This window comes from Camellia sinensis, chromosome 3 (genome assembly GCF_055761805.1).
Source record: "Camellia sinensis isolate YWXY chromosome 3, ASM5576180v1, whole genome shotgun sequence".
Classification (NCBI taxonomy): domain Eukaryota; kingdom Viridiplantae; phylum Streptophyta; class Magnoliopsida; order Ericales; family Theaceae; genus Camellia; species Camellia sinensis.
In genome coordinates, this window is record NC_138963.1 from 102,833,081 (window position 1) to 102,858,322 (window position 25,242).

At 38.4% G+C, this 25,242-nt stretch overlaps 1 protein-coding gene across 5 annotated transcripts; it reads left to right on the forward strand.

Moving 5' to 3' along the window:
- On the forward strand, positions 1 to 24,059 carry LOC114292339 (protein SEH1). Of its 5 annotated transcripts, XM_082920482.1 has the most exons (8): positions 91 to 388; positions 1,646 to 1,747; positions 2,220 to 2,320; positions 2,716 to 2,793; positions 3,138 to 3,293; positions 5,669 to 5,803; positions 22,929 to 23,114; positions 23,677 to 24,059. In XM_082920482.1, exons 2-6 carry the CDS (start codon positions 1,708 to 1,710, stop codon positions 5,687 to 5,689), a joined length of 396 nt encoding a protein of 131 aa, XP_082776608.1. In that variant the 5' UTR covers positions 91 to 388; positions 1,646 to 1,707; the 3' UTR covers positions 5,690 to 5,803; positions 22,929 to 23,114; positions 23,677 to 24,059. The 5 variants fall into 5 exon arrangements, 4 of the variants coding, with proteins under 4 accessions (XP_082776606.1, XP_082776605.1, XP_082776608.1 ...); XM_082920480.1 differs by lacking the exon at positions 5,669 to 5,803 and having other exon boundaries at positions 1 to 388; XM_082920481.1 differs by lacking the exon at positions 1,646 to 1,747 and having other exon boundaries at positions 93 to 388.
- Positions 24,060 to 25,242: the final 1,183 nt, after the last annotated feature.

Consider the following 25,242-nt stretch of genomic DNA (forward strand, 5'->3'; position numbering starts at 1 on the left):
TATATATATATATATAAATTAAAAATAAAAAAAATAATAAAAATTGCGAAGATGCGTGGGTGTTTTAGGTAAATTCGCACACGCAGCGATAATGAACGTTTTGACAAAAACCCTAGAGAAAGCGATTTGGCAATTTCCATCGATGGCGAAACATTGAAATAGTTTTCTTCGCCGATCACTGAAGGAGAAATCGAAATTTAGAGAGAGAGAGAGAGAGAGAGAGAGAGAGATGGAGAAGTCTGTGGTGACCTTTGACAAAGGCACGACCTGCTCTTCATGGAACTACTGTGGCGAGAGATTGGCTACTGGTTCAATCAATGGAGCTTTGGCCATTTTCGACTCAGTCGACCCGGCTTCTTCGTCATTCACTTGCACTTCTACATCCAGGGTTCGTATTTCGTAAGCTTCGTTCTTCGTTAAAATTTTCAATTTTTGTGTATATATATATGGGTTTTGATTGGATAATTATCTGCAATCCTTTTAGTCTGAATTGAATTCGAAGTTTGGATAATTGGATTCCATAGGGTTTTTATATGGCATTTCTAATTTGAGAATGGGTAATAATGGTGATAATGTTGAGGATTGTTTATAAACAAAGGCGATAAAGATCAGATAGGGAAGAGCATGTTGTCATTTATTGCATTATACACTGTTAAATCATTTTACATGAACTGTATGGCGGACCCAGAAATTGTGCAGGGGGGGGGGGGGGGTTAAAACAAAATTATTTATATTTTAGAGAAATTGAAGTAAAATTAAATAGATTTCGGGAACCAAGATACTAATTTATTTTATATATACTCAAAATTACATGAAAGTGATGAGATTTTTCAAAGGCTTGGGGTGGCCAAAACACTAATTCATTTTTATAATTACTGAAATTTGCATTAAAAATAATGAAAATTTTCAAAATTTTGGGCAGCAAAGATAAAATTATTTAGATTTTGGAGGGGTTGGAGTAAAATTATATTAAGGGGTTATTTGGGATGATCTAAATAAGTGTACTTTTTTATTTTTTATGAAATATGGGTTGGGTTTGGATTGGGTTTGAAGTGATGTGTTAGAGAGATGATGTGACTTAAATAAGATGATGTGACTTAAATAGGATAGTGACTTTTTAACTTTTTGGCTTTTTTTCAAACATGCCAAACTAACCCTAAATTTTGAAGGGGCCAAAACGCAAAACTCTTCTATAAATTTTCCAAATTGCATGATAGAAATGTGATATTTCAAAAGTTTGAGATGTTATTGAAAGTTGCTTCTAAAATTATGAGTATGTGACAAGGAAAGTGGCTTAAGGGAAGACAAGTCTAGTCAGTGGTGCATCATTGCTCATTGAGTATGAAGTTAAATTTGCATGTATTGATTGCAGTTCTTGCCCTGATTATCTCATGTTTTTCCTGTATTCTCTCACACAATTATCATCTTTTTGTCATTCATGGTTATAGATTATAACTACATTTTGGTAATTGGATTTTTTAAACATGATGATGTGGCAGCAGAATTTTCATTGAGATTCAAACTTCTCAAAGTTTCATATATGTTTCCTTTCTTCTTCTTGTTCCTCTTTTTCTTTTTTTTTTTGGTCATCATTTTCTTTATTTTTTATTTATTTTATGCATTTTTGACATTGGGCTTCTCATAGGTTCATGAAGTGAGCATTGTGAAAGTTGTTTGGGTTCCTCCAGAATATGGTGGTGGAGTTGCATGCATTTGTGCAGATGGAACTTTGTCATTGTGGGAGGAGGTTGCTGAAGATATCCAATGAATTTTCTAATGCATTTTCTATGTTATTTACACCCAGTATCATAGTCTAAAATTAGGCAGTGTTATGCATTGGCCAATTCTTTTTTATTTACATTTAATATGTTCATCTTAGGAACAACTTTGTAGGTAACTCTTTGCTCTAGGTTTCATTTTGGTTTGTTCATTGTTTGCTCTCTTTACTCTTTTCTCTGATAGATTTTTATATGTTTTTTTTTTTTAATCTTTTCATTTTAAGCCAAAACCACCCACCCATCTTTGTGGCTCATGATTAAAAATACCACTACCCCATCATTGTGGATGAGTTTTCTGTTTAAAAATTCTGTTTGTGTACCATTTTCCTGTCTAATAATCAGGAAAAATATTACTCAAGCTTAGTATGCTGGAGAGCCTCCCATTTTGTGTAGTGAACAAAGCCTCACTGTTATTTTGAACATTGTTTTGTCATTCTATAGATACAAAACCCCTTCAATGGAAGCTTTGCAAAGGCTTTGAGACAAGTTCAAATCAAGTGCTAGATATGCAATTTGGAGTCTCATTCACAAGTTTGAAGTTGGTAGGTATTGGCAATGGGTATCACCTCAGTTTTTCTTCATTTAATTTCTTAGAACTGCATATGGGGAATCAAGTTTGCTAGCCCTTGTCAATGAAAATATGGTAGTTTTTGTATTAATTTGTAGTAAAAAGAGTTTCCAAGCCTATTGATCAAAAAAAAAAAAAAAAGAGTTTCCAAGCCCCTTTTTGGCTCTAGATGGCTTTGGGGTTTTCAAGCTTCTATATGTTTCTATAATTTAAGTTAGTTTTTAAAAGGCACTAATTTTATCAAAGTTTTTATTTCACTATCCTTTTAGTTGTAGTTTTCTATGGCAACACAGTATGATAAGAAATTGTAAATTTTCATTTTCATGATGGCATATTTTGCTAGGGTGTTTTGTTTGACTTCCTTTACAGGCTGCTGCATATTCAAACGACCACGTGAAAGTGTATGAGCTCCTAGATCCATTGGAACTGAAGAATTGGCAACTTCAGGTGCTCTTTGTAATTCTATAATGTTACAACCTATATTACATGGACTCTTAAAAATAAATCAAATACTCGTGTGACGTGTTTGACACCCAACACCTGGACAAGGGTGTGAGATATTCTTATGTATTTTTTAACCATCTCAGGCAACTAAATTCAAGTATTAAGTTGATGAACAATGTTTACCAGGCATTGCCACCAAGCTGCTCTGTTTATGTTACTATATGTAATATATGTGATGAAAGCACGTACATAATATGCATTTATAATGCTTATTGGTTTTCTTTGGTATTTTGACTCATACATATTTTAATATGTCCAAAACTAATATTTTGTAGTTGTTTCTCTAGGCTGAGTTTCATAATGTTATTGATTCCGTCTCCAAATTTGGAAAGGCTGCATGCTTGTCTGCGTCTATCTCTTGGACTCCACAAAGAGGTGAAAGCCAGCAATTGAGCTTTGTTCTTGGTTTCAATTTGAATGTAATGCAACTCAATTCTGCCAAGGTATGTTAAATTCGGTATGTCCTTTGATTCTTTTTGCTAATATATATATAAGAGAGAGAGAGAGAGAGAGAGAGGTGACGAAAAGACTTTTGATTGGTTTTGATATATAGTGGAGTAAAGTTTTTTTTTTTTCTTTTGCTTATAATGTTTTTAGGGGTGATATTTCCCTTACCAATAAGTTGATTCCCTAGAAGCTGAATTCGACTTTTTTATTATTAGTTTTAACCTATAATAAACTGCACCAAACAAGACCCAAGGGAGTATTTTGGATTTATTTTTTTAGTATTTTTTTGATTTTTAGTATAAAAAAAATCATTTAAATTCATACAAAAATTATACTTTTACAATCCACTTGACTAGAAAAATGAAAAAAAGTAAAAATAAATTTTAAAATGTCTACTAAAGATGAAAATTTTGACTTTTTGTACTTTAAGAAACAAAATTATTTAAGTATTTTTTTCTTAAACAAAATTTAGAGTCCCGACTATCATAAGGGTGAGTTTGGCATCTAATTAAAAAAAAAAAATTAAGCTATAAAACAAAAAGATCATATTTTTATCATTTTTAGTTATTGCTATAATATCTTCATATATTAATTTAGGAAAAATTACCCAAAAATTCCATTTGGGAAAATGTTGCTCTATTTAATCCTTGAAGTTTTCTTTCAAACCAATTAGTCCTTTTATTTATGGTATATTGTGGAGTTTACTTGTTTACCCTTGAGTGTTATGTTGGTTGTGATTTTTTCCTAATGTTTGGGTGGGTTGGTTATGGTATGGTGTTAATTTTTCCGTAATTTTGAAAGAAAACTTCTAGGACTAAATAGAGCAACATTTTCCCAAATGGAATTTTTGAGTAATTTTTTCAAAAAAGTTATAAAATGCATATTATATAAATCTTTTTAAGGGTGCACACCGTAACATTTCCCTTTGGCAAATGGTAATCTTGTGTTGTGTTGTTGGTTTTGATAAACTTGCGTGAACTTAAAGGTAAGTCTTATGGACCAACCATTTCTCTCATTAAATATTTATTATTATTATTATTATTAGTATTATTATTATTATTATTATTATTATGTTACCATATGAAAGCTACTCCAAAAAAATAAATAAATAAATAAATAAATGAAAATAAAACTTATGAAAGCTGATTTTAGAGAATTTAATGTTCTTATAATGCCGTGGTTTTGGCTTGGTCGACCTTGTTACACCCTAAATGATGGTTTATTTTAATTAAAAAGTTTGTGCTAGATTGTTTAGTGGAATTTTTACTTATATTTTATTAGGTGAAAATAGTTTAAATAAGTTGATTATCTAAAAGCTGAATTCTATCTTTTTATTATCAGTTTTAACCTATAATAAACTGCACCAAACAAGACCTAAGGAAGTTTTTTGGATTTATTTTTTTAGTATTTTTTTTATTTTTCGTATTAAAAAAATCATTTAAATTCATACAAAAATTATACTTTTACATTCCACCTGACTAGAAAAATGAAAAAAGGCAAAAATAAAATTTTAAAATGTCTACTAAATATGAAATTTTGACTTTTTGTACTTTAAGAAATAAAATTATTTAATTATTTTTTTCTTAAACAAAATTTAGAGTCCCGACTATCATAGGGATGAGTTTGGCATCTAATTAAAAAAAAACACTTTTAGCTATAAAACAAAAGATCATATTTTTTTTTATTATCATTTTTAGTTATTGCTATAATATCTTCATCTATTAATTTAGGAAAAATTATCCAAAAATTCCATTTGGGAAAATGTTGTTCTATTTAATCCTGGAAATTTTCTTTCAAACCAATTAATCCTTTTATTTATGATATATTGTGGAGTTTACTTGTTTACCCAGAGTGTTATTTTGGTTGCGATTTTTTCTTAATGTTTGGGTGGGTTGGTTATGGTATGGTGTTAATTTTTCCATAAAGCCAAGGAACTTCTGCTCTCTCTCTAGCCAAGAAACTTCTCCTCTCACTCTCTCTAAAGATACATAACCATCTCTACATCTCTCTTTTTTCTCAAAAAACAAACAACAATGGATTAGAAAGTTCTTCAATCAGAAACCCAAAACAATCACAAACCCAACAACTCTCTTGTAATGGATTGTGGAAGCTCACTCAACGACTCTTTCGAGCTCAAATCCATCGAACGCCAACTTCACTCTGCCATTTCTTCTAGAACCCTCTCCATTCCTCGCTTATCCAATCACCACCACCCGCCACCACTTCCGCCGTCGCAAAAACCTCCACAACCCATCTCCAAAAAATCCTCAATTTTCTCGCTCGTTTCACAAACTTCTGCAATCCATTTTCGGCCCCAAACAAGTGAAAGTAGGATTGCAAGACCTATTTTTTGATGTTTTCGATTGGTCAGGCCCGCTTTCAACCATTCTAGAAGTGTCGGAGAGTGGCAGCGGCGTTGGAATTTTGCCAGAGTTTAAGTCGATGGTGGTGGCAGCGGTGATAAGAAAGTCAGCCTTTGAGCGGTTCATCGCCACCACTTCAAACGGTATTTCATGTGCTTGAAAGACCCAAAAAAAAAAAAAATACTTTATATTATTGTGTGTTCATATAGTATGTTTCCAATTTTGTGTGTTTTTAGAATGTTGTTAATTACTATTTAATGAATTTTAGTTGATTATAATGGTTTTCAACTTTGGTTTGTGATATGTGAATTTTTTTTTTTTTTTAAGATTTGTGAATCTTGGTAATTATATGAGAAAAAAAAAAAGTTTTAATTTTATACAAATTTTTACTAAACCAAATCAAACCAAACCAAACTAAACCAGGCTTTAAGTCCCATCAAATGGGGTCGGCTACATGAATCCTTCTTCTCCACGTGGCTCTATCAAAGACTATTTCATTAGTCAAATTAAGTAGATTCGTATATCTATTTACGACGCTAGTCAACGTTAATCTAGGCCTATCCCGTCCCTTAACACTTCCATCTATCGTTACAACATCGTATCTCTTCACTACTGTCTCTATTGGTCTCCGTTGAATATGACCAAACAATCTCAATCGATTCTCTCTCAACTTACCTTCTATCGGTGCTACTCCTACTCATTCCCGAATACAGTCATTCCTAATTCTATCTTGTCTAGTCTTACCACACATCAACCTTAGCATCCTCATCTCACCCACACTCATCTTATGTAAATATTTTTTGGTTGCCCAACATTCGGTCTCATACAACATTACTGGTCTAATAGCTGTTCTACAGAACTTACCTTTTAATCTAGTGGGTATTTGTTTATTACACAATACCCTAGACGCACTTCTCTACTTACACCATCCCGCCTTAATTCTATGGGTCACATCTGTATCAATCTCCCCTACTGTTGTGATAATCGATCCTAAATAACGAAAATGTTCACTTCTAGGCAGTTTTTGGTTCTCAATTTTCACTTTTTTTCTACTTTCATTGTTACTATTACTAAATATACGCTCTATGTATTCTGTCTTAATTCTGCTTATCTAGAATCCTTTAGATTCAAGAGCTTTTTTCCAAATCTCCAACTTTGTGTCAACTCATTTTCTAGTCTCATCCACTAGCACAATATCGTCTGCAAAAAGCATACACAATGGCACGTCATCCTGAATATTTCTCGTCAACTCATCCATAACTAAAGCAAAGAGATAAGGACTTAAGGTAGATTCTTGGTATAACCGTATAGTGATAAGAAATCCATTTGTCTCTTCAGTTAGCGATCTAATAGTGGTTACTACCCCTTCATGTATATCCCTAATCACATCAATGTAACTTTTTGTTAGCCTTTTTTTCTCTGACACCCACCATATTATATCCCGGGCACTCTATCATATGCGTTCTCAAGGTTAATAAATATCATATGAATGTCTTTTTTCTTTTCTTTATACTTTTCTATTACTTTCCCTAAAAGATAGATCGCTTCCATTGCTGACCTGCTAGGCATAAAGGCAAATTGATTCTCTGACACCTCTGTTATATCTCCCAATCGGCATTCCATCACCCTCTCCCACACTTTCATTATATGACGCATTAGTTTGATCTCTCTATAGTTGCTGCAATTCTGGACATCACCTTTATTTTTATAGATTGACACTAAAATACTCTTTCTCCACTCATCTAGCATGTTCCTAGTCAACAAAATTTTGACAAATTTTTACCGGAGTTGAATTTTTTTTTTATTTATCAAAATGATACGGTAGCAACGTTATAATCATTAGCAATCATTTTGGTAAATTATTTATTTTCAATTACTAGGCCCACAATGCAGTTACGTTACTTTGTATAATTTTTTTGAATATATGTTTATTTGTATTATATTACTCAAATTATTTGTATTATATTAGTCAAATTTTTACTTTGTCCAATTATCATTTCATGTGCATTTTTTCAGAACTAAACCCCTCTCTCTCTCTCTCTCTCTCTCTCTCTCTCATAGCAACCATTGCAGCAAAACCATAAATATCCCCAACTGGGAGGGGATGGTATTCAAAAATAAATCCCCGATCAATTTCGGGCCGGGGACAGGGATAAGTGTCCCAGTCCTGTACCCGGCCCGTCCCCGTCCCCGTCCCCGTCCCTATCTCTCCCCGAAGTGAAATTATTATTTTACCCCTACATATATATATATATATAAACCGATGTTCTCACTTCTCTCTGTCTCTGTCTCTGTCTGTTTCTCTCTCTCTCTCTCTATTTCTCTCTATTCCCTCTACTCTCTCTCTACCACACCTCTCCTCCTCAGCACCAACGCCACCGCCACTGTCCGCGACGCCAATTGTCCTCCGCCGTCTATCGTCTCCGTCATCGCAGTCACAGTTACAGTCACCCATTGCCTCCGCCGTCGTCGCCGATCGTCCATCGCCCTCGTCGTTCATTGCCTCCATCATCCTCTCTCTCTGTGTGTCACAAATCTGTTTGTGTATGTATGTATACATGTATGTGTGTCTCTCTCGGAGATCTCTCTTCCTATTTGAGATCTGTCCTTTTTTTTTTTTTTGGTAGTGGATCTGTATTACAGATGAAATACAGATCTCACAGTTCTGTTTTTTTTTTCTTTGTAACCTGTTGATGATGATGATGATGATGATGATGATGATGATTGCGGTTTTATGCATTGGTTCCCATGTAGAAAGAAGAGAAAACGAGAAAAAGGTTTGTCAACAGGGAAGACCCAGTTCATTTATGAATGGGCTCTTTGATGCTAATGTATAAATCTGTGCAATTGTTAGAAATATATATATTTGTATCATTGATGATGTTGTTCATAATGCTGTTGATGGTGTTGTTGAAAGATTTGGACCGGGAAATTTTCGGGGTCAGGGAAACCCGATCTTTGTTAGGGGGCGGGGATAAGGGTAGTGATAGGTTTCCGGTCGGGAATCGGGGCTGGGAACGGGGAGGTTTTCACAATCGGGGATCGGGAGTGTGATCCCCGGCCCCGCCTCGTCCTGCCCCGCCCCACCCCACCCCGTTGCCATTCCTAGAGGCTTACAAACAGAGGAAGGAGGAAGAGTCTGTCAATCTCAAAAAAGAAGAGGATGAGATGATGAAAATTCACAAGCAAGAAGCCTTGCAATTGCTCAAGAAGAAAGAGAAAATCAAAACACAAAACAGTTTTTGCCGCCTTTGCACAGAGTCTCTCTCTTAAACATGACCGAGTCACAGCATTCCACTTTCAAGTGGTACTCCGGCATCCTCCGCCGCCTCCTCTACACGGACAGTCTCCCACTCCATCCATCCGATCTCATCACCGACCCCACCACCACCACCACCTTCGAAAACCCAAAAAAAGATTTCAAAACCCTAGTCAAGACCCCAGGAGTAGTTGCAAGACTCATGGATCTAGACTCACTCCCAGACCACAAGAAGGTTTTTAGGAGAAAGGAAGATCAGCCAAACAGGGTCTGTGGAAATTGTTCTTCGAAGGTTGACAATGTTAATTTGGATCGTAAGAATAAGGTGGTGGTTGTTCAGAGACAACCTCGTGAAAGTTTGATAGCGAAAAAAGTGGAGTTAAGAATGTGAATCAAAAGGAAACAGGGAGTAAATCGAAGATTGGGAACAAGAAAAAAAGTCGAAACAATATAGCTAAGAAAGTCTAACAACTCGTGAGTCTTGCGACTGCTCCTAGGGTCTTGACTTGGGTTTTGAGATCTTTTTTTGGGTTTTCTAAGGTGGTGGCGGTTGGGATGGTGGTGGTGGGGTCGGTGATGAGATCGGATGGTTGGGTTGGGAGGCTGTCGGTGCAGAGGAGGTAGCGGAGGATGCCGGAGTACCACTTGGAAGTGGAATTTCTGACTCGGTCATCTTTGTGAGAGAGAGAGAGATTGTGTGGAAAGGCGGCAAAAACTGTTGTGTTTTAAAAGGGAATTAGGTAAAATGTGGTACACACCAAAACATAATACAGTTTTTGCCGCCTTTCCACATAGTCACCCTCTCTCTCTCTTTCTCAAACATGACCGAGTCACAGAATTCCATTTCCAAGTGGTACTCCAGCATCCTCCGCCGCCTCCTTTGCACAGATAGCCTCCCAACCCACCCATCTAATCTCATCACCGAGCCTACCACCACCATCCCAATCACCACCACCTTCGAAAACTCAAAAAAAGATTTCAAAACCAAAGCCAAGACCTCAGGAGTAGTCACAAGACTCATGGGTCTAGACTCACTCCACAGACCCTAGGAAGGTTTTAGGAGAAAGGAAGATTAGCCAAATAGGGTCTGTGGAAATTGTTCTTCAAAGGTAAACAATGTTAATTTGGATCGTAAGAATAAGGTTGTTGTTCAAAAACAACCTCGTGAAAGTTTGAGAGCGAAAAAAAGTGAAGTTGAGAATGTGAATCAGAAGGAAACAGGGAGTGAATCGAAGATTGGGAACAAGAAAGAGTCGAAACAACATAGCTAAGAATGTCCAATAGCCCGTAAGTCTTGCAACTACTCCTAGGGTCTTGACTTGGGTTTTGAAATCTTTTTTTGAGTTTTCGAAGGTGGTGGTGGTTGGGATGCTGGTAGTAGGGTCGGTGATAAGATCGGATGGGTGGGTTGGGAGGCTGTTGGTGTAAAGGAGTCGGCGGAGGATGCCGGAGTACCACTTGGAAGTGGAATTCTGACTCGGTCATGTTTGAGAGAGAGAGAGACTGTGTGGAAAAGTAGCTGAAACTGTTTTGTGTTTTGAAAGGGAATTAGGGAAAAGGTGGTACGCACCAAAACACAACTTTTTTTGCCGCCTTTCCACACAGTCTCTCTCTCTCTCTCTCTCTCAAACATGACCGAGTCACAGAATTCCACTTCCAAGTTGTACTCCGGCATCCTCTGCCGCCTTCTCTGCACGGACAGCCTTCTATCCCACCCATCTGATCTCATCACCAACCCCACAACCACCACCACCACCACCACCACCTTCGAAAACCCAAAAAAAAATTTCAAAACCCAAGCCAAGACCTCAGGAGTAGTAGCAAGACTCACGTGTCCAGACTCAATCCTAGACCTCAGGAAGGTTTTAGGAGAAAGGAAGATCAGCCAAACAGGGTCTTTGGAAATTGTTCTTCGAAGGTTGACAATGTTAATTTGGATCGTAAGATCAGAGACAACCTCGTGAAAGTTTGAGAGCGAAAAAAAAGTGGAGTTAAGAATGTGAATCAAAAGGAAACAAGGAGTGAATCGAAGATTGGGAACAAGAAAAAGAGTCGAAACAAGATAGCTAAGAAAGTCCAACAACCCGTGAGTCTTGCGACTACAGCTGGGGTCTTGACTTGGGTTTTGAAATTTTTTTTTGGGTTTTCGAAGGTGGTGGTGGTGGGGTCGGTGATGAGATCGGATGGGTGGGTTGGGAGGCTGTCGGTGCAGAGGAGGCGGCGGAGGATGCCAGAGTACAACTTGAAAGTGGAATTCTATGACTCGGTCATGTTTTAGAGACAGAGAGAGACCGTGTGGAAAGTGGAAAGATGGCAAAAACTGTTTTGTGTTTTGAAAGGGAATTAGGTAAAAAGTGGTACACACCAAAACATCATACAATTTTTGCCGCCATTCCACACAATCTCTATCCTTCTCTTTCTCTCTCTCTCTCTCTCAAACATGACCAAGTCACAGAATTGCATTTTCAAGTGGTACTCTGGCATCCTCCGCCGCCTCCTCTGCACGGACAGCCTCCCAACCCACCCGTCCGATCTCATCACTGACTCCACCAGCACCATCCCTACAACCACCACCTTCGAAAACTCAAAAAAAGATTTCCAAACCCGAGTCAAGACGTCAGGAGTAGTTGCAAGATTCATGGGTCTAGGCTCACTCCCAGACCCAGGGAAGGTTTTTAGGAGAAAGGAAGATCAGCCAAACAGGGTCTGTGGAAATTGTTCTTCGAAGGTTGACAATGTTAATTTGGGTCGTAAGAATAAAGTGGTTGTTGTTCAGAGACAACCTCGTTAAAGTTTGAGAGCGACAAAAAAAGTGGAGTTAAAGAACGTGAATAAGAAGGAAACATGGAGTCAAATGAAGATTGGGAACAAGAAAAAGAGTCGAAACAACATAGCTAAGAAAGTCCAACAACCCGTGAGTCTTGCGACTACTGCTGGGGTCTTGACTTGGGTTTTGAAATCTTTTTTTGTGTTTTCGAAGGTGGTGGTGGGGTCAGTGATGAGATCGGATGGGTGGGTTGGGATGCTGTCGGTACAGAGGAGGCAGTGGAGGATGCCGGAGTACCACTTGGAAGTGGATTTCTGTGACTCGGTAATGTTTGAGAGAGAGAGAGACAGAGACTGTGTGGAATGGCGGCAAAAATTGTTGTGTTTTGAATGGGAATTAGGTAAAAGGTTGTACGTACCAAAACACAACAATTTTTGCTGCCTATCCGCACAATCTCTCTCTCAAACATGACTGAGTCACAGAATTCCACTTTCAAGTGGGACTCCGACATCCTCCCCCGCCTCCTCTGCACGGATAGCCTTCTAACCCACCCATCCGATCTCATCACCGACCGCACCACCAACATCTCAACCCCCACCACCTTCGAAAATTGAAAAAATGATTTCAAAACACAAGTCAAGACACCAGGAGTAGTCGCAAGACTCATGGGTCTAGACTCACTCCCAGACCCCAGGAAGGTTTTTAGGAGAAAGGAAGATCAGCCAAACAGGGTCTGTGGAAATTGTTCTTCGAAGATTGACAATGTTAATTTGGATCGCAAGAATAAGGTTGTTGTTCAGAGACATTCTCGTGAAAGTTTGAGAGCGAAAAAAAAAGTGGAGTTAAAGAATGTGAATCAGAAGGAAACAGGGAGTCAATTGAAGATTGGGAACAAGAAAAAGAGTCGAAACAACATAGCTAAAAAAGTGCAATAACTCGTGAGTCTTGCGACTACAGCTGGGGTCTTGACTTGGGTTTTGAAATCTTTTTTCGAGTTTTCAAAGGTGGTGGTGTTTGGGATGGTGGTGGTGGGGTCGGTGATGAGATCGAATGGTGGGTTGGGAGGCTGTCGGTGCAGAGAAGGCGATGGAGGATGTCGGAGTACCATTTAGAAGAGGAATTATGTGACTCGGTAATGTTTGAGAGAGAGAGAGAGACTGTGTGGAAAGACGGCAAAAATTGTTTTGTGGGGAATTAGGTAAAAGGTGGTACGCACCAAAACACAAAATAGTTTTTGCCGCCTTTCCACACAGTCTCTATCTCTCTCTCAAACGTGACCGAGTCACAGAATTCCACTTCAAAGTAGTACTCCGGCATCCTCCGCCGCCTCCTCTACACCGACAACCTTCCAACCCACCCATCCGATCTCATCACCGGCCCCACCACCCCCATCCGAACCACCACCACCTTCGAAAACCCAAAAAAAGATTTTAAAACCCAAGTCAAGACTACAGGAGTAGTCACAAGACTCATGGGTCTAGACTCACTCCCAGACCCAGGGAAGGTTTTTAGGAGAAAGGAAGATCAGCCAAACAGGGTCTGTGGAAATTGTTCTTCGAAGGTTGACAATGTTAATTTGGATCGTAAGAATAAAGTGGTTGTTGTTCAGAGACAACCTCGTTAAAGTTTGAGAGCGACAAAAAAAGTGGAGTTAAAGAATGTGAATAAGAAGGAAACAGGGAGTCAAATGAAGATTGGGAACAAGAAAAAGAGTCGAAACAACATAGCTAAGAAAGTCCAACAACTCGTGAATCTTGCAACTATTGCTGGGGTCTTGACTTGGGTTTTGAAATCTTTTTTTGTGTTTTCGAAGGTGGTGGTGTTTGGGGTGGTGATGGTGGTGGTGGGGTCGGTGATGAGCTGGGATGGCTGGGTTGGGAGACTGTCGGTGCAGAGGAGGCGGCGGAGGATGCCGGAATACCACTTGGAAGTGGAATTCTATGACTCAATCATGTTTGAGAGAGAGAGAGAGAGACTGTGTAGAAAGGCAACAAAAATTGTTTAGTATTTTTGAAAGGGAATTAGGTAAAAGGTGGTGCGCACCAAAACACAACAATTTTTTGTTGCCTTTCCACACAGTCTCTCTCTCTCTCTCTCTCTCTCTCTCTCTCAAACATGACCTAGTCACAGCATTCCACTTCCAAGGGCTACTTCGGCAGCCTCCGCCGCCTCCTTTGCACGGACCGCCTTCCAGCCCACCGATCCGATCCCATCACCGACCCCACTACCACCACCCCAACCACGACCACATTCGAAAACCCAAAAAAAGATTTCAAAACCCTAGTCAAGACACCAGGAGTAGTCGCAAGACTCATGGGTCTGGACTCACTCCCAAACCCCAGGAAGGTTTTTAGCATAAAGGAAGATCAGCCAAACAGGGTCTGTGGAAATTGTTCTTCGATGGTTGACAATGTTAATTTGGATCGTAAGAATAAGGTTGTTGTTTAGAGACAACCTCGTGAAAGCTTGAGAGCGAATTAAAAAATGGAGTTAAAGAATGTGAATCAGAAGGAAACAGGGAGTCAATCGAAGATTGGGAACAAGAAAGAGTCGAAACAACATAGCTAAGAAAGTCCAACAACCCGTAAGTCTTGCGACTAGTCCTAGGGTCTTGACTTGGGTTTTGAAATCCTTTTTTGGGTTTTCGAATGTGGTGGTGGTGGTGGTGGGGTGGGTGAAGAGGTCGGATGGGTGGGTTGGGAGGCTGTCGGTGTAAAGGAGGCGGCGGAGGATGCTGGAGTACCACTTGGAAGTGGAATTCTGTGACTCGGTCATGTTTGAGAGAGAGAGAGAGAGAGAGAGGGAGAGAGAGAGACTGTGTGGAAAGGCGGCTAAAACTGTTTTTTGTTTTGAAAGGGAATTAGGTAAAAGGTGGTATGCGCCAAAACATAAAACAGTTTTTGCCGCCTTTCCACACAATCTCACAGCTCTCTCAAACATGACCGAGTCATAAAATTCCACTTCCAAGTGGTACTCCAGCATCCTCTGCCGCCTCCTCTGCACGGACAGCCTGCCAACCCACCCATTCGATCTCATCATCAACCCCACCACCACCATCCCATCCACCACCACCACTTTTGAAAACCCAAAAAGAGATTTCAAAACCCAAGAAGTAGTCGCAAGACTCATGGGTCTAGACTCAGTCCTAGACCCTAGGAAGGTTTTTAGGAGAAAGGAAGATCAGCCAAACTGGGTATGTGGAAATTGTTCTTCGAAGGTTGAGAATGTTAATTTGGATTGTAAGAATAAGGTGGTTATTCAGAGACAACCTCGTGAAAGTTTGAGAGTGAAAAAAAAGTGGAGTTAAGAATGTGAATCAGAAGGAAACAAGGAGTGAATCGAAGATTGGGAACATGAAAAAGAGTCGACACAAGATAGCTAAGAAAGTCTAACAACCCGTGAGTCTTGCAACTACTCTTGGGGTCTTGACTTGGGTTTTGAAATCTTTTTTTGGGTTTTCAAAGGTGGTGGTGGTTGGGATGGTGGTGGTGGGGTCGGTGATGTGATCAGATGGGTGGGTTGGGAGGCTGTCGGTGCAGAGGAGGCGGCGGAGGATGCCGGAGTACCATTTAGAAGTGGAATTATGTGACTCGGTAATGTTTGAGAGAGAGAGAGAGAGAGACTGTGTGGAAAGATGGCAAAAACTGTTTTGTGGGGAATTAGGTAAAAGGTGGTACGCACCAAAACACAAAATAGTTTTTGCCGCATTTCCACACAGTCTCTATCTCTCTCTCAAACGTGACCGAGTCACAGAATTCCACTTCAAAGTAGTACTCCGGCATCCTCCGCCGCCTCCTCTACACTGACAACCTTCCAACCCACCCATCCGATCTCATCACCGGCCCCACCACCCCCATCCGAACCACCAACACCTTCGAAAACCCAAAAAAAGATTTCAAAACCCAAGTCAAGACTACAGGAGTAGTCACAAGACTCATGGGTCTAGACTCACTCCCAGACCCCAAGAAGGTTTTTAGGAGAAAGGAAGATCAGCCAAACAGGGTCTGTGGAAATTGTTCTTCGAAGGTTGACAATGTTAATTTGGATCGTAAGAATAAAGTGATTGTTGTTCAGAGACAACCTCGTTAAAGTTTGAGAGCGACAAAAAAAGTGGAGTTAAAGAATGTGAATAAGAAGGAAACAGGGAGTTAAATGAAGATTGGGAACAAGAAAAAGAGTCGAAACAACATAGCTAAGAAAGTCCAACAACCCGTGAGTCTTGCGACTACTGCTGGGGTCTTGACTTGGGTTTTGAAATCTTTTTTTGGGTTTTCGAAGGTGATGGTGTTTGGGATGGTGGTGGTGGGGTCAGTGATGAGATGGGATGGCTGGGTTGGGAGGCTGTCGGTGCAGAAGAGGCAGCGGAGGATGCCGGAGTACCACTTGGAAGTGGAATTCTGTGACTCGATCATGTTTGAGAGAGAGAGAGAGAGAGAGAGAGAGAGACTGTGTAGAAAGGCGACAAAAATTGTTTGGTATTTTTGAATGGGAATTAGGTAAAAGGTGGTGCGCACCAAAACACAAAACAATTTTTGTTGCCTTTCCACACAATCTCTCTCTGTCTCTCAAACATGACCAAGTCACAGCATTCCACTTCCAAGGGGTACTTCGGCAGCCTCCGTCGCCTCCTCTGCACGGACAGCCTTCCAACCCACCGATCCGATCCCATCACCGACCCCACTACCACCACCCCAACCAAGACCACATTCGAAAACCCAAAAAAAGATTTCAAAACCCTAGTCAAGACACCAGGAGTAGTCGCAAGACTCATGGGTCTAGACTCACTCCCAAACCCTAGAAAGGTTTTTAGGAGAAATGAAGTTCAGCCAAACAGGGTCTGTGGAAATTGTTCTTCGAAGGTTGACAATGTTAATTTGGGTCGTAAGAATATGGTGGTTGTTGTTTAGAAACAACCTTGTGAAAGTTTGATAGCGAAAAAGAAGGGAGTTAAGAATGTGAATCAGAAGAAAACAGGGAGTGAATCGAAGATTGGGAACAAGAAAAAGAGTCGAAACAGCATAGCTAAGAAAGTCCAACTACCCGTGAGTCTTGCGACTACTCCTGGGGTCTTCACTTGGGTTTTGAAATCTTTTTTTGGGTTTTCAAAGGTGGTGGTGGTGGTTGGGATGGTGGTGGTGGTGTCGGTGATGAGATCGGATGGGTGGGTTAGGCGGCAGAGGAGGTAGCTGAGGATGTCGGTGTATCACTTGGAAGTGGAGTTCTGTGACTCGGTAATGTTTGAGAGAGAGAGAGGGAGAGAGAGAGAGACTGTGTAGAAAGGCGGCAAAAACTTTTTTGTGTTTTGAATGTGAATTAGGTAAAAGGTGGTACACACCAAAACACAAAATAGTTTTTGCCGCCTTTCCACACAGTCTCTCTCTCAAACATGACTGAGTCACATAATTCCACTTCCAAGTGGTACTCCAGCATCCTCTGCCGCCTCCTCTGCACAGACAGCCTCCCAACCCACCCATCCGATCTCATTATTCCACTTCCAAGTGGTACTCCGGCATCCTCTGCCGACCGTGAGTCTTGGTTGTGGGGTCGGTGTTGAATTCTTTGACTCGATCTCATCACCCCCCCCCCTCCTTTTTTAATTTTATTTTAAATATTCATATATATATATTTATTTATTTACTTCTTCACTCCATTGTTTTAGCATACTAAAGCCTTTGGTTGATACTCAGATGAGGACATAATAACTAAACTGGAAATATGGTTAGTACTATGTTGCTTGGAATGTAGATTGGTTCAATACAAGGAACGTCAATTGGAACATGTTGCACATGCTCTTAAATGTGGTACGTTTAGGGTTGGCTTGGATAGATCACACTATTAGAAGACAAATTTATAGGAGTATTGTGGCCCTTTTTCTTCATTTTATTTGGCCAAAACCCTACTCTAAATTTAAGTCATTATATTTGATTTTTTCCTTGTAAAGAAAACGTTCAGGAAATAACTAGGAAATTTTTTTGGATTGCTTTGGATTGGTAAATTTGTCACATGCAAGCTCATCATGACTAACCTTATGTAACTGGATAAACCTGTATGGTTCTTCCCCTAATTTTATTTGAATGTTTTTAATGATTTTGACATTTTTTATTTTATTTTAAATATAAAGTTCCCGGTTCCTAGTATAATAAACTTTCCTTTTATAATACACACTAGAGTGCATTTTCCTCTAATGGTTATGTAATCATCTAATTATCTTGTGTTATTTGTGTCGTTATTGTTATGTTCAATCGAGGTTGCCTCATGTCATTTTGCGTCATGTTATAATGCTCATCCACCTTGACTTGGCCAAATTGAAAACCACCAGTTCTTTTGTGGAATTGGGAGTGCCCTTGCTTGACATCTTATCCATGCAAAGCCTCTAAGTTAATAGTGATGTTTAAAATATTCTCCAGCAAGCTTGCATTCCAAACCTGTACCTGCTCCAAATCCAATTTAACTCACCTTGTCCCATTCCCAAGCATACCCCACTTGACCTTGTCGCCTTTCTATCTTAATAGGGTAGGGCAGTTCAGGTCTGCCAGTTGATGCTTTCCTTGCCCTCTTTTGCATCTATATCTCTCTACATTTCTTGGAATTTCATGCCACATTTTTCTCATGTTGCTTCAAATTTAATTATTGCTCTTATATATATATATATTATATATATATATATATATTCATTCCAACCATTTACATTATTCTATATAATTGTTGAGTGCAAGCACATACTAGCTTCCTTTTTGTTAATTTCCGTGCCTGTTTACTACAACACAAATATCGTTTTTGAATTCCTACAATCATCAAATTGTGTCCCGTTCCATTGATTATTGTGCATGGACTAAGTAGTTGACTTATATTATTAGATTGAATAAGTCAATATTGGCTTCATATATTATGCATGTGCATAACACATTACTGCTCTGTATATCGCTATCTAATAATTAAATTTTTTGCACATATGTTTATATATTTGATTTACTTCTATGTTTGTTTGTATTTTTATATATTTTGAGGTTAATGTTTATCATAAGGTCAAAAGCATTGATACAGTGCATGATGTAGGAAGTCCCACACAGTTGCAAACATTTTGAGAAGTATTTTTAAGTTTGGAAAGCAGTTTCAGTGTGATTTGTACATTCACAGCTGCTCTGTATATCACTAGCTAATCATTAAATTTTTTTTTGCACATATGTTTATATATTTTGATTTACTTTTATGTTTGTTTCTATTCTTATATATTTTGGCGTTGACATGTATCATAAGATCAAAAGCATTGACACAGTAAATGATATAGAAAGTATCCAGAGTCGCAAACATTTTGAGAAGTATTTTGAGTTTGGAAGTATGAGTATTAGTGTAATTTGTACATTAACGGACTACTGTATCTTTTTTTTCTCTTGGTATTTTATATTGTAGATCCTTGTTAGCATTTTGAATCCACATCTTAACCAAACCTAATGTTTCCTTTCTTACAAGAGTGGGCTGATTGAATCATATTGGATGTTTGACTTTTTGTAACTGTTTATCCACCATAGAATTTGTAGAAATTTAATGTATAAAGACAAATGATTGTATTATTGATTGATATATTGATATGATGTTTCTGTCTATTACAAATGGTTCCTTATATAGATGTAGGTGTAGTGGATGGTGTGTAGTGGATGGTGATAGTGGTGTAGTGGGTTAGGTTTAGTGGAGTAGGTGAGGTGGTAGTGGTGTAGTGGGTTAGGTTTAGTGAGTAGGTGAGGTGGTAGTGGTGGTAGGTGATGGTAAATTCTAACAGCCCCCCGCAAACTCAAGGAGGATAGAAACTAACCAACTTGAGTTTGAAGAGAGGAACAAAACAAGAAAATACATAAAAATAAAAGAGGATAAGAGACACTGTATGGTCGTGTCAGACCATTGGTGAAGACACTGGATGGTGGTGTCATAATGTTGTAGAGGACACTGTATGGGGGTGTCATAACCATGTAGAGGACACTGTATGGTGGTGTCATAACGGTGTAGAGGACACTGGATGGCGGTGTCAGACCGATGTAGAAGACAGTTTATGGGGTCATGTCGGACCGTTGTAGCAGACAATATTGTGACAGTTGTGGTGACAGTTTACGGAGTCTTGCTGGACCCTTGTAAAACTAACCGGAATCAATGTCGGGACAGTTTACAGAGTCTTGTCAGACCCATAAAGGAGCTAACCGGAATCAATGTCGGGACCGTTTACAGAGTCTTGTCGGACCCTTGTAAAAGTGGCACCCTCAAAAGGTGTGCCCAATTTTGTCAAAAGGCATGCCATCAAAAGGCGTGCCTAATTCATCAAAAGATGAGCCATCAAAAGGCGCGCCAGACACGCGGTGAGGCACGTGATCGACAGTGCGCGTGTCGGCCTCTTCGTCATGTTCTATATAAATCAATGCGGAGGCTGAGGCAGAAAACCTGCTAAAATCTTCTGAAAAACTCTTCCTTGCCTGAGAGAGAAACTCTGTAATACTCTGTAACCAACCCGTCTCTGAAACACTCAGCAACATGGCCTCTTCTTCCCGTCCAGCTACCCAAAACATGGCCTCCTCTTCCCGTGGTCTGCTCACGCTCTTTCCAGAACTGAACGAGCCCACAAGAGAAATAACTGGTGCGGTGGCCAGTGAACCTCAACCAAACACCTCTGGTTTTGCTCCGTTGAACTTTCCGATGCGGTCGGTGGAGCAAAAAATGGCGGTGCAAACTGATATTGAGGCCAATCAGTATACTCTGAAGTCATGTGTGGAAACCATGACTGCGGTCACAAACTTGTCGCACCGGCTGCAGAGCAGGACAAATGAGGTGCAACAGTTAAACTCCCAGCTGGCTCTGCTCCAACGCATGTATAAGGATGCGCGAGCAGAGATAAGTGTGCTAAAGGCAGAAAACAAGGAGCTGAAGCGGAAGGCCACCGTGATGTTCCGATTTGGAGGTCCACCATATGCTGCAGTGGAGGAGCAGGGAGTAGTGATCATGCCCAGTGGAGTGGGAAACACGGAGGCAACACCGGCAAGGGCCGCCCAGGACGGAGGCAAGAAGAAGAGACCGGCGGCAGAGTAGAGAAGAAAAATCCCAACTGTGAATGTGGTTGTTTGTTTGTTTGTTTGTTTTTTTTTTTTTTTTTTTTTTTTTTTTTTTTTTTTTTGTAAAATTGTGATCGGGGTTGATCCCTGAGATGAATAAAATATGGTTTGGTGTGCAAAGCTAGATGGTATGAATGGAATTGGAAAAAGAGTAAAAATAATGTGAAAGAAAAATAAAGAAAGAAATAATAAAAATATATTTGAAATCAAAAAGGAAAGATGGGGGAAAGAAGGAAAGTGGTGTGGAGAAAATAAATAAAAATAAGGGAGTTTGAAATCAAACGGAGAAGAGAGGATGATGTTTGTTTTTTTTGTTTTTTTTTTTTGTTTTTAAATATATAATAAAAAGAGATATATAGATATATATATATAAAATAAAGAAAATGGGGAACAAGGAGGGCACCAATTAAGCTTTAGAATAAAAAAAAAAGTTTGGGTGGTGGATGCAATGTGCTGATGGTGTTGGGTGGAAAATAGTTTAAAATGGAAAAGTATATATATAATTAGAAGAAGAATAGTGAAGTGGGTGGACCCAGGAGGTTCAATGCATGTGCTGAAGTATTTATTTATTTTATGTGGCTTCGGTAGAGGGGATCACATGGGTGAGGAATGATAATAAAAACAAAGGGGTTATTACCGAGGGAGGGCCATGTATAGTGCAAAATCCACCACTGGAGTAACAAATCAAGCTTCCTCTCCATTGGAAGAGATATATATGTAGGGAAATCATATCCTGAAAGGTTGGTTTCCAAAGCTGAACTGGTCGGTCTTCACTTTCTTCAACGTTGTCTTCTTCGTTGCAATTTCTTGGAATGGATTTGGTCCACCAAATTCTATCTGGGAGTACCTCACCTTCTTCCTTTTTCCCTTGTCGTATTCTTCATCCCAGTCATCGCCTATGTACCCAATGCTAGCAGCATCTACACCACTTGATCCTGTAATCCGAGATGAGGGCAGTTCAATCCCATTCATAAGAAAGCGCTCACAGCTTGTACAAATTTTCAACTACAGAGGTTTAGAGGAGACAATTATTGCACGTTGGGTTGCTGAGAAGCCTCAGGAGGATGCAACAGATGTCAACAAGGAGAACACTGCAAATGAGGCTGGAGGAAAAGAACCTGAGGATAAGGAGATGACACTTGAAGAGTATGAGAAGGTGCTGGAAGAGAAGAGGAAAGCGAAGGTATGTGTAGAGAATTTTAGTGGATTAGGTTGAGGTCCGGCGGACGGCTAAGGTGAGGTTGCCGCCCGCCGGTGAAGCGAAAAATATTAGGTTCTAAACCCGCTCTGATACCATGTAGAAATTTAATGTATAAAGACAAATGATTGTATTATTGATTGATATATTGATATGATGCTTCTGTCTATTACAAATGGTTCCTTATATAGATGTAGGTGTAGTGGATGGTGTGTAGTGGATGGTGATAGTGGTGTAGTGGGTTAGGTTTAGTGGAGTAGGTGAGGTGGTAGTGGTGTAGTGGGTTAGGTTTAGTGGAGTAGGTGAGGTGGTAGTGGTGGTAGGTGATGGTAAATTCTAACAGAATTTATCAAAAAGTGGAACGTTACAGGAGTTCATTTATTTTTATTTTTAAAATTTGATGGAAAAAAAATGTTAGTGTTGAGAAAGCTTTAGAGTTCAGAATATTTTTATCCTGATGCTAACTGTTTATCTTATGTTTTATTTTATTTTTCTTTCTTTTTCAGTTGATTCAAAACTCTCCATTGCCCTTATGGTTTTTTTAATTGTTTCTGTGGTACTCTGTCAATTATATCCAAAATGTGTTTTAACAGATTTGCCAATCCCAGTTTGGTCTTTGTATATATATATATATATTGACATACGAGGACCCACACAGAGTGAACAAGTATGGAATCGCATTTGTATGCACATACAAATGTGTAACCGCAACTTTATGTATTTTTACTTTTTTCTGTCCCCGCCCTCTCCCAAACTAGAATCAGTTTGCTTTATATCTTTATCTATTCATCATTTGCTTCTTTTTGGGAGGCTTGATTTTGCTAGAGATGGATTGTATGCACATACAAATCTATTCATCTATTTATCATTTACTTCTTGTGAATATAATTAAATTAACGATGTTTCTTTTTTTATTTGAAGATATTCTTCTTATTCATTTATGATGTCCCAGGTACCTCAAATTGGGCCTTTTGAAGAAGAAACGGTTCAGCTGCAGTGTCCAGTACCTGAACCACAATCTCCAGCAAACTCAAAGATCAGAGTTCGGTTTCAGTTTTGGAAGCCCCATTTGTGGAAGATGTAAACGTAATATCACTTGGTTCAGAATGCTTTGGGAGAGTCAATGTTGATCTTCACGGTAACCCAAACAAAAACTTTTTATTCATTTACTTCACGGTAGCCCAAACAAAATTTTTTTATTCATTTACTAGTGCGTCAGAACTGTTGGAATTGTGGTCATTGCATCTAATTTGTTCTGTAGGTTGTGTTGGCTAGGCCCATGCACAAAAGCCATTATGTTAACAAATGATGACAAAAAATTAATTGCAATATTGGGACATCATACAGTTATACACATGCTATAGGTGCAATGGGTTAGCATTTATCTTATACAGTTTATGAATTGATACCCTACTGACTTTTAATTAGTATAGTGTGAGCAACTTAGAATCTAGCCCAGAATGGTATGATTCACCAGCTTTATACCATTTGTCTTGGATTAGAGTACATGAATCTTCGTAAGCTAAGTCAATTTTTGATCTCACCTTTTTTTGGCTTTTAATAAGCATAGATCAAGCCCATTCCATATACTACATCGGTCATTCTACGATAAATTCCATATACTACATCAGTCATTGTATGATACACTACAGTTTAAGTACTCTGCTTTAATTTCTCTTTATGTTCTTTGTTACTGGTAGGTTTTCGAATGCAGCTTAAGCTACTGAAGATGGAGTTTGGAGCAAATGCAGATGGACTAATGCTTACAGCAAGTGACAAAGATGTTGGCCAAGGATTTGTCTCGGTCTCGGAGGACAATGAAATATTTAATGATGAGAGTTGGGAATCTTTCCATCTAATTGATGTGCTAATCGACTCTGGATATGATGATGTTGACCCTGACACTTTCGTGTCAACATGGTACTCTCTCGATTGTTCTATGGACCCTTGTTTATTTGACAACGTTGGGAAGAAGTATTCCAAGAAGTACTATTTGAATCCAATTAGTTGGCCATCGTTGTACTTTATTGGTTGATTGGAGTTGTTGCAATAGACTAAAAATTTGTTATGGTGTTCTCCTGTATCTCATTCTTTTATGTTTAGATTTTGTAAGGTAATTTTTTTTTTTTTTTTTGGGGGGGAGGTTAAACAAAAAAGGTCAACAAAAATTTATTTAATATTGCATTCACTTCTCTAACTTTTTCTTCATTTCCTTCCACAAATTCAAAATATAAAATTAACAAACATTAATGGCTTATAGATTTACCCAAAAAAGCAACTAATCTTAACAAATTGCATTTCACTAACCAAGAAAACACACCATTTTTTACATTGGAACAGTTCATTTGCCTTGTCTCCACATTTAAAGAGCAAATATAGTTATAAAAAATTTAAACCTTATTATGAGCACACAAGATTTGTGTGATTAACTAGTTCATGTGAATTAGACCTCAGTTAGTTTGACTAATTAATCCCAAATTATTTAGTGTTTTATGATCAATGTTTTGTCAAGTTAAAAGAAGTCACGATATGAAATATGAACTTCTCAAGAACTATTTAAAATACCATAAGGATGGACAAGCATGAGAGAGTATGGCCAAGAAATGGTTTCATAAAAATAAAAATAGAGGAAAGTTTTTGATATACAAATAAAAATTTGTGCAAAATAATGTCATAGATTTGAATTCGTTCATTTCAAAAAAAGAAAAAGAAAAAGGAAGATCAATATTAAACTGATTTATTATTTTAAAAATTTCGTTGACATGGAAAAAATGCATCAATATATGATAATGACATTTTTAAAATAGTAAGTTAGGTCTTTTGGTTTTAAATCATTGATACAAATTTGCATGACATTTTTAAAATAATAAGCTAGGTTTTATAGTTTAAAATGAATTGATATAAATCTCCAAAATCATATTCTTTATAAGCGATTTTTTGTTTTTTGTTTTTTTTTTTGTTTTTTTTTTTTTTGGTATACTCCTTATGTTTATATATTTGTCTAATATACAAAAAATATAGGATATCAAACAAACAACATAGTAAAATCAAATAATGGATTCAAAATTTATTGATTCAATTCCACCCATGAGCTAGTTGGTATTTTAGCTGAAAATGAAAGGATAAAAAACTAATACATCAATATAATTTTTTTTTAAGACCCATTTTTATATCCGAAAATGGAATTAGAATTGACTAGATACATAGTCTAATCACATGATTTTATATCCCAAACCAACACAATAAAATAGAATTGTAGCTAATTG

What these genes read in the sequence shown, in the direction of transcription:
- LOC114292339 (XM_082920479.1), top strand. Translation starts at nt 277, where the DNA reads ATGGAACTACTGTGGCGAGAGATTGGCTACTGGTTCAATCAATGGAGC. An exon ending in CATTCACAAGTTTGAAGTTG is followed by an intron (nt 2,321 to 2,715) that starts GTAGGTATTGGC and finishes CTTCCTTTACAG; the next exon opens with GCTGCTGCATATTCAAACGA. An exon ending in TGCAACTCAATTCTGCCAAG is followed by an intron (nt 3,294 to 22,928) that starts GTATGTTAAATT and finishes ATGATGTCCCAG; the next exon opens with GTACCTCAAATTGGGCCTTT.